Raw genomic sequence first — 12,972 nt, 5'->3', positions numbered from 1 at the left:
GTTTTTTTTTTTCACAAAATATTCTATCTACGTGAAAACCCACATTCGAAAATCTAATTCAAAATTTTATCGACAAATTTAATTTGTCGATAAAACATGTCGTAAGTAATTTGGATTTATCGTTGAACATAAATATTATAGTGAAAATATTAAAATTATTTGGTTATTAAATCAAACGATCAAAATCGCCACTTCACCTTTTAACAATAAGCAACGGTAATTAATTCCTAAATTTTACATGTTATATACAGGGGCGGATGCCGATAATTTTGTTCAGATGGGCGCTGATCCGAGAATATCAAAATATAAATAGTTACATACTTACCAAAAGCCTACTTCTTAAAATGAAATTCAATCCTTCTGATTGAGATGAACATCGATAGACTTCGAAGCCATAAGCGACAGAATATGCAAAATAAGAATAATGGGAAAATTTTTCAAATATTCAGTAGTTAATGCCCATGCACCCACAAAAGATAAGCAAGACGAAGAAAAGGATGAATGTTACGAAATAATGAAAGAAATAATACAGAACTGCCCTAGAAATGATATAAAAATAGTAGGTACTTGGAGATTTCAACGCCAAAATAGGAAAAGAAAACGATTACTTACTAACCATTGGAAAATATAGTCTCTATAACCAGTCGAACAACAATGGAACACGCTTAATACACCTTGCGGCCTCAATGAATATGGTGATAGCCAGCACATGCTTTGAGCGTAAAAATATACACAAAGGCACTTGGGTTAGCCCAGACGGTAACACAATCAATCAAATTGACCATGTTGTTGTGGACGCGAGACAATACAGTGATGTGTTGACACCAGACGTGGAGCAAACATTGACTCCGATCACTACCTGGTCCAGGCTAAACTAAGGGCATGAATCTCTAAAAAATTAATTTTTATTGATTTGAAAAATTAAATTTAAAAATCGACGTGTTTTAGATTTTTTTAAAAAGGCTTTTAGGAAATATCGAATTTATTCCATACTTTACGGACACACTGTATAGTATGTATCTTAGCTCCGTGTCTGTACAGTGGTGTGCTTTTAAAAAAATAGTAACTGCCTGTCGGATCGATGGTATACTTTTTCCATCGTCAATTTGCCAAGCGTCGGCTTTTGAGATTCTTTGATGTCAATGCCGACCATTGGCGTGGAAATTAAGAAAAGGGATCAGTTATCAAACGCATATTTCAAGAAAAATCATATAATTTTTATTAATTTTTACATAATTATATTCAGGAAAATTTCTCAATTTTTGGGCAGAAATTGTTTAAACAATTTTTTAAACAAATTCAAAATATCACCTTTTGTGCTCCAAAAAATATTTTTAGGTTTTTGGGTGACTCTAAATAAGATCTATGTCATTTTTCCCAAAAGTTAATAGTTTTGGAGATATAGGCGATTTAAAATCCGAAAAATGCGATACCTAATATGCATTTTCGAGGCTTGAAAAATATGTAAATGAGTATTTTTGTGATTCAAGAGTATCTAAACTAAAGTATCAACATTGATTTTGGTGAGAAATCGGAGCAATATTTTCCGTAGCCGAAAAAGGTGATCTTTTGAATTTGAATTGTTTCCGGCAAAAATGTCCGGCACCCTTCAACCTTCGATTTGTTTAAACGGGGCATTTTTGAATAGGACTCTTCAAAGGACAGAATCAGTTTTTTTTTCAAATAGGAGCGGGCTCACAACATCGAATAAATAACAAATTAATTCTTTCAAATTAAAGCTTGTTAATTTTAGTGATTTATAAGAATATTGGACTTATTATTTAGTTTTTACATAAACCATAATATTTTTCTACAATTATCTGTAAATAATGGCTCATTCTGTCAGAAAATTTTAAAAGATTGTCTATCCAGCAATTAAGATAGTCAACTGAAATTTAATTTTTAAACACGGCCTACTGTTAATGCACAAACAGGGTGAATCTTCAATATTTTGCTTCGAGTTAGAGATATCTGAAAAAGTTATTTGGAAAAGATGTTCCAAATATTATTATAACCCCACATAACAAAGTTTTATGTCAAAATTCGCACTTTTACTTTTTTCATTAATTGAAGAGCTTATTTCCAAAGTGTCTTAAATCCAAAATTTCGATTTTTTTTAATTTTCTTTTTTTAAACTTTATAGATTTCTTCAAGTCTAGAATAAAGTTATATGTACCAAAACAACTTCTTATTTACCATTTAAAAGTGCATATGAAAATTGTAAAATTGTATAATTTGTATGTTAAATTTGTATGAAAATCTGTAATTTCATGGATTTTATTATATGGATGTAAGACACTTTGGAAATAAGCTCTTCAATTGTAGTCAGGATTCTAAAACGGACAGTTGGCTGTCCCGAGATGCATCTTTAGACATCCAATTGTATATTTACAATTAATACAGATTACAAATAATACTGAAAAACTAAAATTGCGAATTTTGTCATGAAATTTGGTATGTGCGGTTACAATAAGTGGAACAACTTTTCCAAATAAGTTTTTCCGATTTCTCTAACGCGAAGCAAAATATCGAAAATTTACCCTGTTTGTGGATTCGCAGTAAGCCGCGTTTAAAATTTAAATTTCAGATGACTATCTTAAAAAAATGTGCACTATCAACATGTATGACTGTGCAAAATGTCAAATCTGTATGTATTTTAGTAGCTGATATATAGAGGTGTCTTCATCTTAAATGCGACACACTGTATAATAATGAATACTAGTGTTCAAGATGCATCGCGATAGCTGTAAAGAAATTAATTAGAAGGACTGAAAAGAATCGTCAGAGTCTTCTGAAGTCGAATCGTTCCCAGGTTGGATAACTATTGGTGCTATTGCCGGTAAAACAGGATATTCGTTTTCTATTTTTACAACATGAGCTTCGCAATTTTTCCACACATCGCTATTAATGCCACTAATTATTTCTCGAATATTCTCAATGGCCATTGCGCTTAATGTTGGTGACTGATTATATTTTCGCAATCGTTTTTTTACGGTACCCCAAACCATTTCAATTGGATTAAAAATGCAATAGTATGAGGGTAATCGCAAAAGAGTATGGCCGTGCCTGCTGCAAATGGTGTCAATAACGTATTCGTTTTTAAAATTCCGACTTTTGATCATTCTAATTAATTCTTTCTTTACTGGAATCTTTTTAGGAACAGTGATGTTTTTAAGTTGCATAAATTTTAAAATTTCGTCCTTTTTCGTGTTATTATTAGGTATTTTATTTAATATGCGGGAATGATCCGACGCATTATCCATAACAATCACTGAATTCGGCGGAATATATAATTATATTCGGGGAAATCTCTTAATTTTTCACGAATCAGTTCTAAAGTAGGCACTCTATTTTCTTTGTAAAAATTGTAAACTGTTCGCTGAATAACGTCTTTTGCAGCAGTGTCAATCCTACCCAATTTTTTATTTGGTCGCTTTCGTTTTAAGGAATGATATGTAACTGTGCCTAATTTAATAATTGTATATATCGTCTTATACCCGATTTTTTTAATACATGAATTCTCGAAACAATTGCATTATCAGCCATCCCAATATTTTCTTTTTTCAAACAGTCATACATATTTAAAACTATTCTTTGGGATTGTACGTGCAAATCTTTATTTTTTAATTCAGAGCTGTCATTAACATAATTGTCATTATTTATTGATAACACAGAAGTTGATGCATCTTAAAAAATGCCATCCTAGAAAAATATAATATTACTTATAACTTATATTACCTATACCTTATAATAAGCCTCCGCCTCTGCAAAAGGAAATATTTTAGGGTGTCACATACCCAGACAAACAGGTGTTCATTAGAATTTACGGCTTTGCGCTTCGCGCTGTTGCCATAATGCATGAGTTTAAAATGAGTGAATATAACCTTAATACCATTATTAATATATCTGCAATTTTTCATGTTTCCGGGTAAGGTATAAAATCAATGAAATTTGGACAAAAATAATACAATTCTTGAAACCGTTTTTGAAAACTTGGATTCTAAGTTGTCTGATTTCTTAAAAGTCGATCATTATATCTATAAAAGTATTACCGTTAAATTCACCAACAGGGCAACGTCGAACGTTCAAATTCTCTCCAGACTACAATGTTGCCAATATTCGAAAATTACTTAGAATATAAGTAATATATACAAAGTTCACGGTTGCTTTAATTCATTAGTGAAGAGTCCATGGAAATATTAGTACCTAGTTAATTAATTTATATATATATATTTTTTGAGAATATGTTTATATTATTTTTTAAGAGTGTCGTTCGTTGACTAGCAATTGAATAATAACGAATAGGGAATAGAGAATATTTTTTAAATATAACCTTAGGAATTTTAGGAAATATGTCTGACAACCTTGATTTGAAAGGCGGTCTCTTTGATACCAGAATGAGACATGTTTATGTTGGAAAATTATTAGTGGATGCCTTTATCGGGCAATATGAAATCAGCATGCCTTTATCGGGCAATATGAAATCAGCGCCTAATATAGTGCGGATACTTAAAACAAATGTAATTATTGTAAAATTTAGTTATATTAGGTAAATATATTGTAAGGGAATAAAGTTTCAACATAAAGGTGAATAAAGTTTCAACAGAAAAGTGTGAATATGAAATATAAAAATACGAAATAGAATATAATTAATTGTTTATACATCATTTTTTAGATAGGGCGACGCCCATCCCTTACCAGTCGCCACTAATAGAGCCTGGTGAAATATTTAAATGTGTAATAAGATAATGCATCTCATTCTTATAATACACATTATTATTTTTGCCCTTAAAACCTGTCCTGTACAGATTTTCTTTATTTTATTATATTTTAGAACAAATCAGTTTGAATGTAGTAATGGCAAATGCATACATCGAGATCTCAAATGCAACGGCATAGCCGACTGTGAAGATAAATCAGATGAAACTAAAGAAGCCTGCTCAAACATGTTTTGCCCTGGATTCACTTTTGTTTGTGATTACGGCGCCTGTGTACCTGGCTACGCACCTTGTGACGGTAATAATGATTGTATTGATGGCTCCGATGAGCGTAATTGTGGAACCCCACAAAAGAATACAACGAAGCCACCTGTAGTCGTTACCGTCAAACCACCGGTAACAGTTGCACCTAGAGGACCGTAAGTTTAGATTTTTAAAGTAGTTTAAATTAATTTTTGTTTAAATGTCGATAATTTTATTTTATTTATAATGTTCTCTGTTCTCGCATTTTTACATTTATCGTTAAAGGGAACGGAATATATTGTTTATTCTTAATTACCATCGTTTTCGTCTTTTTTAAAGTGAATACTTCTTAGCTCTTGTTATGACGTTTGACGGGACCAAAATCCTATTTAGCGTGACTCGAAAAATCGAGACGGGTGTAGTAACCTTGCGATATACCGTAATATATATAATATACACACATAAACACTTACTATAGTTTTATATAATATATGTATATATATATATATATATATATATATATATATATATATATATATATATATATATATATATATATATATATATATATATAACTCTAGAAAGATTGGATCGGAATGGCTAATTTTATTTTTAAAATATTTGTATGAAAGAAAATAAAATAAATTAAATAAAACTAAATAAAATTAAAAAAAAAATTTTAAATTTATTAAAACCTAAATAAATTATAAAAAATTATGAAAAATTATAAAAATAAATAAAATTAATTAAAATCGAATATTTATAAAAAAATAAAATTAAATATAAAATAAAATAAATTAAATTAAATAAATTAAATTAAAATAAAATAAAATTATTTAAAATAAACCAAATATTATTTTACAATTTTATAGTAGTTTTTAAAAAAGTATTTACAAGTGGAAAGTTTTTAATGAAAATTAATTAATATACATAATACATAATATATAATGATAATCATAATGAAATGATTAAGCGTAAATACCAGATAATAATGAAAATAGGTGATGAATAAATTATATAGGTATTATAATTTAACAAATTTTCACAATTACTAAATCCATTAAACAAAATTTTTAAAGAAAAAAATATTTTTAAATTTAACGAATTTAATGAACAGACATAAAATTTCAATAAGCTACATTATAGTAATAACACATTATAAGAAGTTTTCATTTCTGTCGACAGTCCCCAAGTGCCACGCTCTTTTTTTTATTTATCTTTATTCCGAATTTGTAACAGGTTTCGTTTCAAGAGTTTAACATGTTTTGAAATCTAACGTCTGATTCTGCGATGAGCACTGTATGATGTTCATATCTAATAGTTGATCATTGCGTATTATTAACTTTTATTTGTGTTCTTCTGAATAACAATACCGAATACAGATTAAATAGCAGTGGTAATACAGTTGGAGACTTGGTCGTAATTTCTAATCAAGCAAGCAATTTAATATATCCCAACCTGTGAGACTTTTACACCCCTTAATAATGACATTCAGGTGTTACAATTCATTGGGGCGAGGAGAATTAACTCGTACTCAGAAGTCACTCCACCTCGTCCCAATGCTCCAGACCATCCCTTTCCCTCCTATAGCACTCTGATGCGCGATAGGGGCACAACTATCAGCAAAGTGCTTGTCGTGTGGAAGTCCTGTGTACAAGAACTCCAACACTCCAACTTTGATCGGGTTATCCTATCCCGATCAAAGCAAGTTAGCGTAAGGCGCTCTTTTCCTGATATATCTGGTGACTTATCATCGAATCTGAAATTGCTTGGTCGGGCCCCAAGTCTCCGTTCAGTGTTCCGCGACTTGGCGCTCGAGGATGTGGGCCTCTCGTGTCCGGGTTTAGGGTTTTTTTTTTATTTTTTTGGTGGCTTTCGCCTTTTTGTTAGTAGATTTGTAATTTTTTTTTTAAGATGTCTGAAAAGTAATATCATTGGTCATTATAAATATTGCTATATGCTGGGTTGTCTTCTGTTGATAGGGCTACGATTTTCTAGACTTTATATGTTGGCCAGGATTTGCTGTGTTGTCCTTTTGTGCTTCCATCGATGGAACGCATCGCATCTTATTATCTCTCGCAATATCGGGCTTGGGTGGTTCTCTAGCTCAGCAAACTTTGTTCTGCCTTCTTCTTCCATCGTGTCTGTCACTCTTACTTGTTTCAGTTCTCTGAACAGGAAACGTTCAGAAACGTATCGGGGTATATTTACCGTTTCTCTGAGGCTGTTATTATGTGCTGCGTGTATCCTATTTTTGTTTGATTTATTTATGCGTCCCCATGCGAGAGATGCATGTGTTATTATTGAAAGTATGATGCTGTTAATCAGTCTTATTTTCATTTTTTAGTCTTAATTTGCTTTTTCTACCTATGAGTCCTCTTATTGCCGCTCTGGCTTTGGTTGTTTTTTGGATGGTTTGGTCCACATGTTGCGTGGAGGTTAGTCCTTGATCCATTGTGACTCCTATGTATTTTGCTTTTCTTTTCCATTTGACGGGATTGTTTTGTACTGTAAGCTGTTCGTCTGGAGTTGCTCTTCTCTTTTTAAACATAACTTCTTTAGTTTTTTCTGAGTTGATGGCTATTTTCCATTGGATTCTTCTATGTTATAGAATGCTGTTTGTAAGTTGTTTACATCTTCATCAATGTGTCTGTGTTTAGCTAATTTCTAATCCTAACGTTTTGTTTTTACCAGCACAATTTTTTTTTATCTTATATCTTTGACGTCTACTCCAATATTATCGAGCACTTCTCTAATCCCTATATCGTTTTGAAACCCAAACTGATCACTTCCTATGTCTTCTTCGCATTTTTAATATATCCCGTTGTGAAATGTGAATGATCTTTATCCCTATATTTGGCAACACCTTAAAAACTGTTGGATGGTACAAATTGTACAAAAACTGGGACACGCTAATTCTGCAATATTAAGATATCAAATTAGCTTGCAATGTTGCCATATTTACCATTTTACTGATATCTTAGTCGCTTTGGTTTTTTAAATAAAACACTCTGTATATTGTATTATTATTGGAATCTTCACTTCAATACGAGTTCCGACATAATATATATCACTTGATATTTTATTATAGTCACGAAGTTCTTTAATAAAATAAGCTTTCTCAGTGCCAAATAGTTTTGAAGTAATTCAGTAGATATAGAATGCTGTGATTTTGGCATTAATTCATAAAACTAACACTAGCTTGACCCTTATTGAAAAGTTTTGTAAAATAAATTGTATTAATGCCTAAAGCTGACAGTTGTTTTATGTGTTTTTAAAAGCTCTACAATAAAGATGGCGTTTAATGAAAAAGAGCGAAAGAGAAAGAGCGATAGAAAAAATGAATCTTATATCGATCTTATAGTAAAGTAGACAACAAAAGATGGCATTCGAACAGATAGGCTAAAAACTTTTATACATTATAATAAAACTTTAGATCTAATGCAGTTTCATTGAAGATCCACATACATCTTCACGCAGAGCTGCACAAATAATCACGCAGAGCTGCACAAAATAAGGCAACGGCAAACCACCTAGAGTCTAACTTTTCCAAGAAACAATCATGGAAATGGCTGATAAATACAACGGTCCGAGTACGAGCACTCCTTAAATGAAGTAGGGGTGCTAAGAATCTCCCGGTCAGCTAGAAGCATGAATTCATTTTCTGATGAAAGAAAAATAGCTACATGGTTGACCAATCAGACTACATGATTGTTTAGAGCTGCTGTCAATAAAGTTATGATAGCGTATATGGTAGCCAACATGATAACCAACGATCGATAACGGTCATGGAACGAGAAGAAGAAGTAAGAATTCATTTAAACCCTACAAAATCCAGCTTTTATAAGAATTAGATGAAGATGACTACGACCGTAGATTACAGTTTAGTGAGGTAACGATGAATAAAATTGTACCGAACTGATAAGAACTTCGTTAACACGGTATGTTTTTCCGACGAAACAATATGTACACTCTGTGGGAATTTAAATTGCCAAAATGTAAGGTATTGGAGTGAGATAAATCCATACTGGATACGTGAAAACTATATACAGAGACCACAAAAACTAAATGTATGGCCGGGTATGTTGTGTACTCAGTTAATTGGGCTATTTTTTATATAAAGAAAATTTATCAAGCGGTAATTATGAAATGCAACTTAGAAATTAAATTGTACACTTCCCGTCATATAAAACTGGTACACTTTTTTTTCCCAATGTAAACCTGTGTTCAGACTTGACACAATGGTTCGTGAATCAATTTTAGTTGTTGCCATCATAGATAACGGAATTGCACTAAATCTAAATAAAAAAAGAACGTTCAAAAATGTTTAGTTTTTATATAGGTATTATTATTATCATTAACAACAAAAAACCGTATCTAATAAATTTAATAACCAGAGAGAGAGTTAATGCTCAAAATGTTTAAAGGATCTTTAAACGTAGGGTATTGGCACAGGGAACATTGGAATGCATCTACTGTAATTTTATAATGTGACTGTCACACAGCCCTCCTTTTAGCTGATTTGACAATATTTTCGTTGAAATGGCAACGTAACCTAGAAATTAGAATGTCATATGTGACAAGATCAACTTACACAACTCGAAAAACACGATTTTCGGTTATAAGAGTTGTACCAGTTTTTTATGACGCGAACGGTACCTGCCCTGAAAAACCAGTTTGGATGCTATTGTAATGAGATATGGTTTCAGCAAGACCGAGCTCTAGGTCATTTTGGTATATCTAAATGTTCGACTGAAGCTATTTTCTTGTGGCATTTTAAATTAATTACTATTTAAATGGGAATAAGCCACAATTAAATAATTATTAATAATTAACACAATAATTGTGGCTTATTCCCATTTAAATAGTAATTAAATGTTCGACGTTATTTATATCAGACATTTCTCGGACGATCGATTGGTAGATTAGGCAGTATTGAATGGCTCCTCGTTGACCCGATTTGAATCCTAAAGATTATTTTTATTGGGATAAATTAAAAAGCAGAATTTATAAAACTAAACCAGCAAAGGGTTTCAGAGTTAAGGCAACAAATTATCGATGAATCTATATTAAGTTCTAGAGAATCATGGAGAAATGTAACAGACTCATTCTACCATCGTTGAAGATACTGTCAAATTAACAACAGAGGACATTTTGAATACTTGATTATTGTAGTAAAGATGTAGTAAACTTTTAATTGTTATGTTCAAATTTAGTTGTAGGTACATAATTTGAATCAAAAAATTTATTGAGACTGGTAGGCCTTTCTAGGCTTTAGTTTTATCTTGTAAGATGTTTCTGACTACATAAAATCGAAAGTATTGTATACGGTTGATCTGATATTAAAGTGGACATTTCAATAAAGGTACAATATACAGGGTGTTGTATTTAAATACCCAAAGTGACATATGATATCAGAAAAATTGTAAATTTGACAACATCGCACGCATCAAATTTGTTTTTGTACAATTCGGACCATCCATTTAAGAGATAATTAGGCGTTTGCAGACTTTTGGTCCACTATGTATAAACAAAATGTTCTATTTACAATGTCATATAGACCGTCGAACTAGAACAAGTATAGAGAATTACCAGACAAAGAGAAGAAAAGAAAAGAAAATACACAGAATGAAGAAACGAAACCACTTAAAAAAGGAACTTCAATATATAGAAAACCTCAACAGAGAGAAAGAATTCAGAACATTTTATAAGAAAGTTAACATCAACAGAAAAGAATTTAAGGCAAACACAAATCAATGTAGAAGTTTAAATGGCGATCTCTTAACAACAAGAACAGACGTACTAAACCGATGGACGGAAATTTTAACCAGATACTTAATATAGAGGAAGAAGAAGAAAATCCGGAAGACGAAAGCTGCGATGTAAGCGGAGCAGACGAGAGGGAGGAGGATCCACCAACGATCCTGGAAGTTAAAGACGCTGTAAACAAACTAGCCAGAAACAAATCACCCGGAATAGATAATCTCCCAACGGAATTATATAAAAAAGGTGGCCACGATATCATAATAGCGCTACAGCAGCTTATAAAAGAAATATGGATACAGAAGTCCCTTCCCAATGATTGGAATATTGGAATACTTTGCACCATACACAAAAAGGGAGATATCTTTGAATGCTCTAACCATCGAGGAATTACGCTCCTAAATGCAGCGTATAAAATATTCTCCAATATACTATGCCATCGTATGGCACCATATGCAGAGCGAATAATAGGACAATACCAGGTTGGTTTCAGAGGTGGTAAATCAACAATTCATCAGATTTCAACCCTAAGACAAATTCTAGAGAAAACACTGGAATACGGTGTAGACACGCCCCACATATTTATAGACTACAAGGCAGCCTACGACTCTGTAAATAGAAGAGAATTGTTTAGAGCAATGATAGACCTAGGAGTACCAAATCAGTTGGTAAGTTTAACCAAACTAACCCTTGAAAAAGTTGAATGCAAAGTACGAATCCAGGGGGAACTCTCTGAACCTTTTAAAACAAATAACGGGCTACGTCAGGGAGACCCACTCTCCTGTATACTATTCAATCTAGCTCTGGAGAACGTAATACGTACGTCACAAATCACAACTACCGGTTCAATATATAACAAATCTGTGCAAATCTTAGCATATGCTGATGATATCAATATTGTTGGGAGAACGGAAAATGCAGCACGAGAGGTGTACGTAGCATTAAAGGAACCGGCTACAAAAATGGGTTTAATAATAAACACCAATAAAACAAAATACATGAAAATGTACGCAACCACAAACACTACGGCCACTTGTTATAGAAAATGACGTCATCGAAGCAGTTAACAAATTTGTATACCTGGGAACGCTCGTCAATACCGAAAATGACACTACCGCAGAATTTGCACGGCTAATAGATGCTATTTTGGGCTTAATCTCCTTTTTAAATCTACAGTTATATCAAGAAATACAAAAGTAAAACTCTACAAAACAATAATACGCCCAGTCCTAACATATGGTTCAGAAACGTGGACTTTAACAAAAAGCAATGAAAACATGTTAGGATGTTTCGAAAGAAAAATACTAAGGCGCATCTATGGAGCGGTAAATGAAAATGGTGTCTGGAGAAGACGATACAACTTCGAACTCTATAGGATATACCAGGAACCAGATATCGTAAAACACATAAAGATAGGACGTCTGAGGTGGGTAGGCCATGTAATGCGGATGGAGCAAACCGACCCAGCTAGAAAAACGCTCCTTGATAGACCTATTGGTCAAAGAAGAAGAGGAAGACCCAGAACAAGATTCCTAGATAACATCGATGAAGACATGAGAAATATGGAAATACGTGCTTGGCGGAGGAAGACGATGGATAGGGACGACTGGAGAAAAATTCTTGGGGAGGCTAGGACCCACACATGGTTGTAAAGCCAAAAAGGTGATGATGATTTAGACCGTCGGATATACAAAGTTCGACTACGATTTCATCCCTTATATCTCTTTGAGTACTAAAATGTCATATGAGATAAGCAAAAATAAGGAAAGTTAGAGTTGAACCAAGGTGCGTTTTCCTGAAAATCGAATATTCCTAATTTTTCGCAACTTTTCCAAGGTAAAATTTTTCTTTTTCACGACCTGCTGTTTGCAGGTCTTGAAAGGGCACGCAGGACGCCTTTTTTTGGAGGTTCCTTATCGTGAAAACTAACAAACTTTCAAGTGGCATAAAGGAGAAAATCAGTGACATTGATTTAAAAACATTATATGTTTAGGTCATAATTAACACCCTTAGGGCACTAGTAGCCCTTTTATGCCAAAAATAGAATAATACTCCTCTATCGATTTGTAAAATGGTATAAATAGCCAATGGTATAAATGGAGAAAAATTTTTTACGTAAGAATTTTTTTCTTAGAAAAGAAAATTCAATTTTCACGAAAAGTTCCCCAGGAAACCATACAGTTTTCACATATTTTACTCTCCTATCTTTCTGAACTCTCAAAGACATAAGGTATAAAATTATGCTTGA

At 32.5% G+C, this 12,972-nt stretch overlaps 1 protein-coding gene across 1 annotated transcript in view; it reads left to right on the top strand.

The window, feature by feature from the left end:
* LOC140439980 (inactive serine protease PAMR1-like) overlaps positions 1 to 12,972 on the top strand; it is a 79,626-nt gene that overhangs the window by 25,131 nt on the left and 41,523 nt on the right. The window contains exon 5 of the mRNA XM_072530200.1: positions 4,835 to 5,137. Within this exon, the coding sequence (XP_072386301.1) occupies positions 4,835 to 5,137 (303 nt within the window). The remainder of the gene's footprint in view (positions 1 to 4,834; positions 5,138 to 12,972) is intronic.

The sequence above is a fragment of the Diabrotica undecimpunctata genome, chromosome 4, assembly GCF_040954645.1.
Source record: "Diabrotica undecimpunctata isolate CICGRU chromosome 4, icDiaUnde3, whole genome shotgun sequence".
Taxonomy (NCBI): Eukaryota; Metazoa; Arthropoda; class Insecta; order Coleoptera; family Chrysomelidae; genus Diabrotica; species Diabrotica undecimpunctata.
This window is presented reverse-complemented; position numbering and strand designations above follow the sequence as displayed.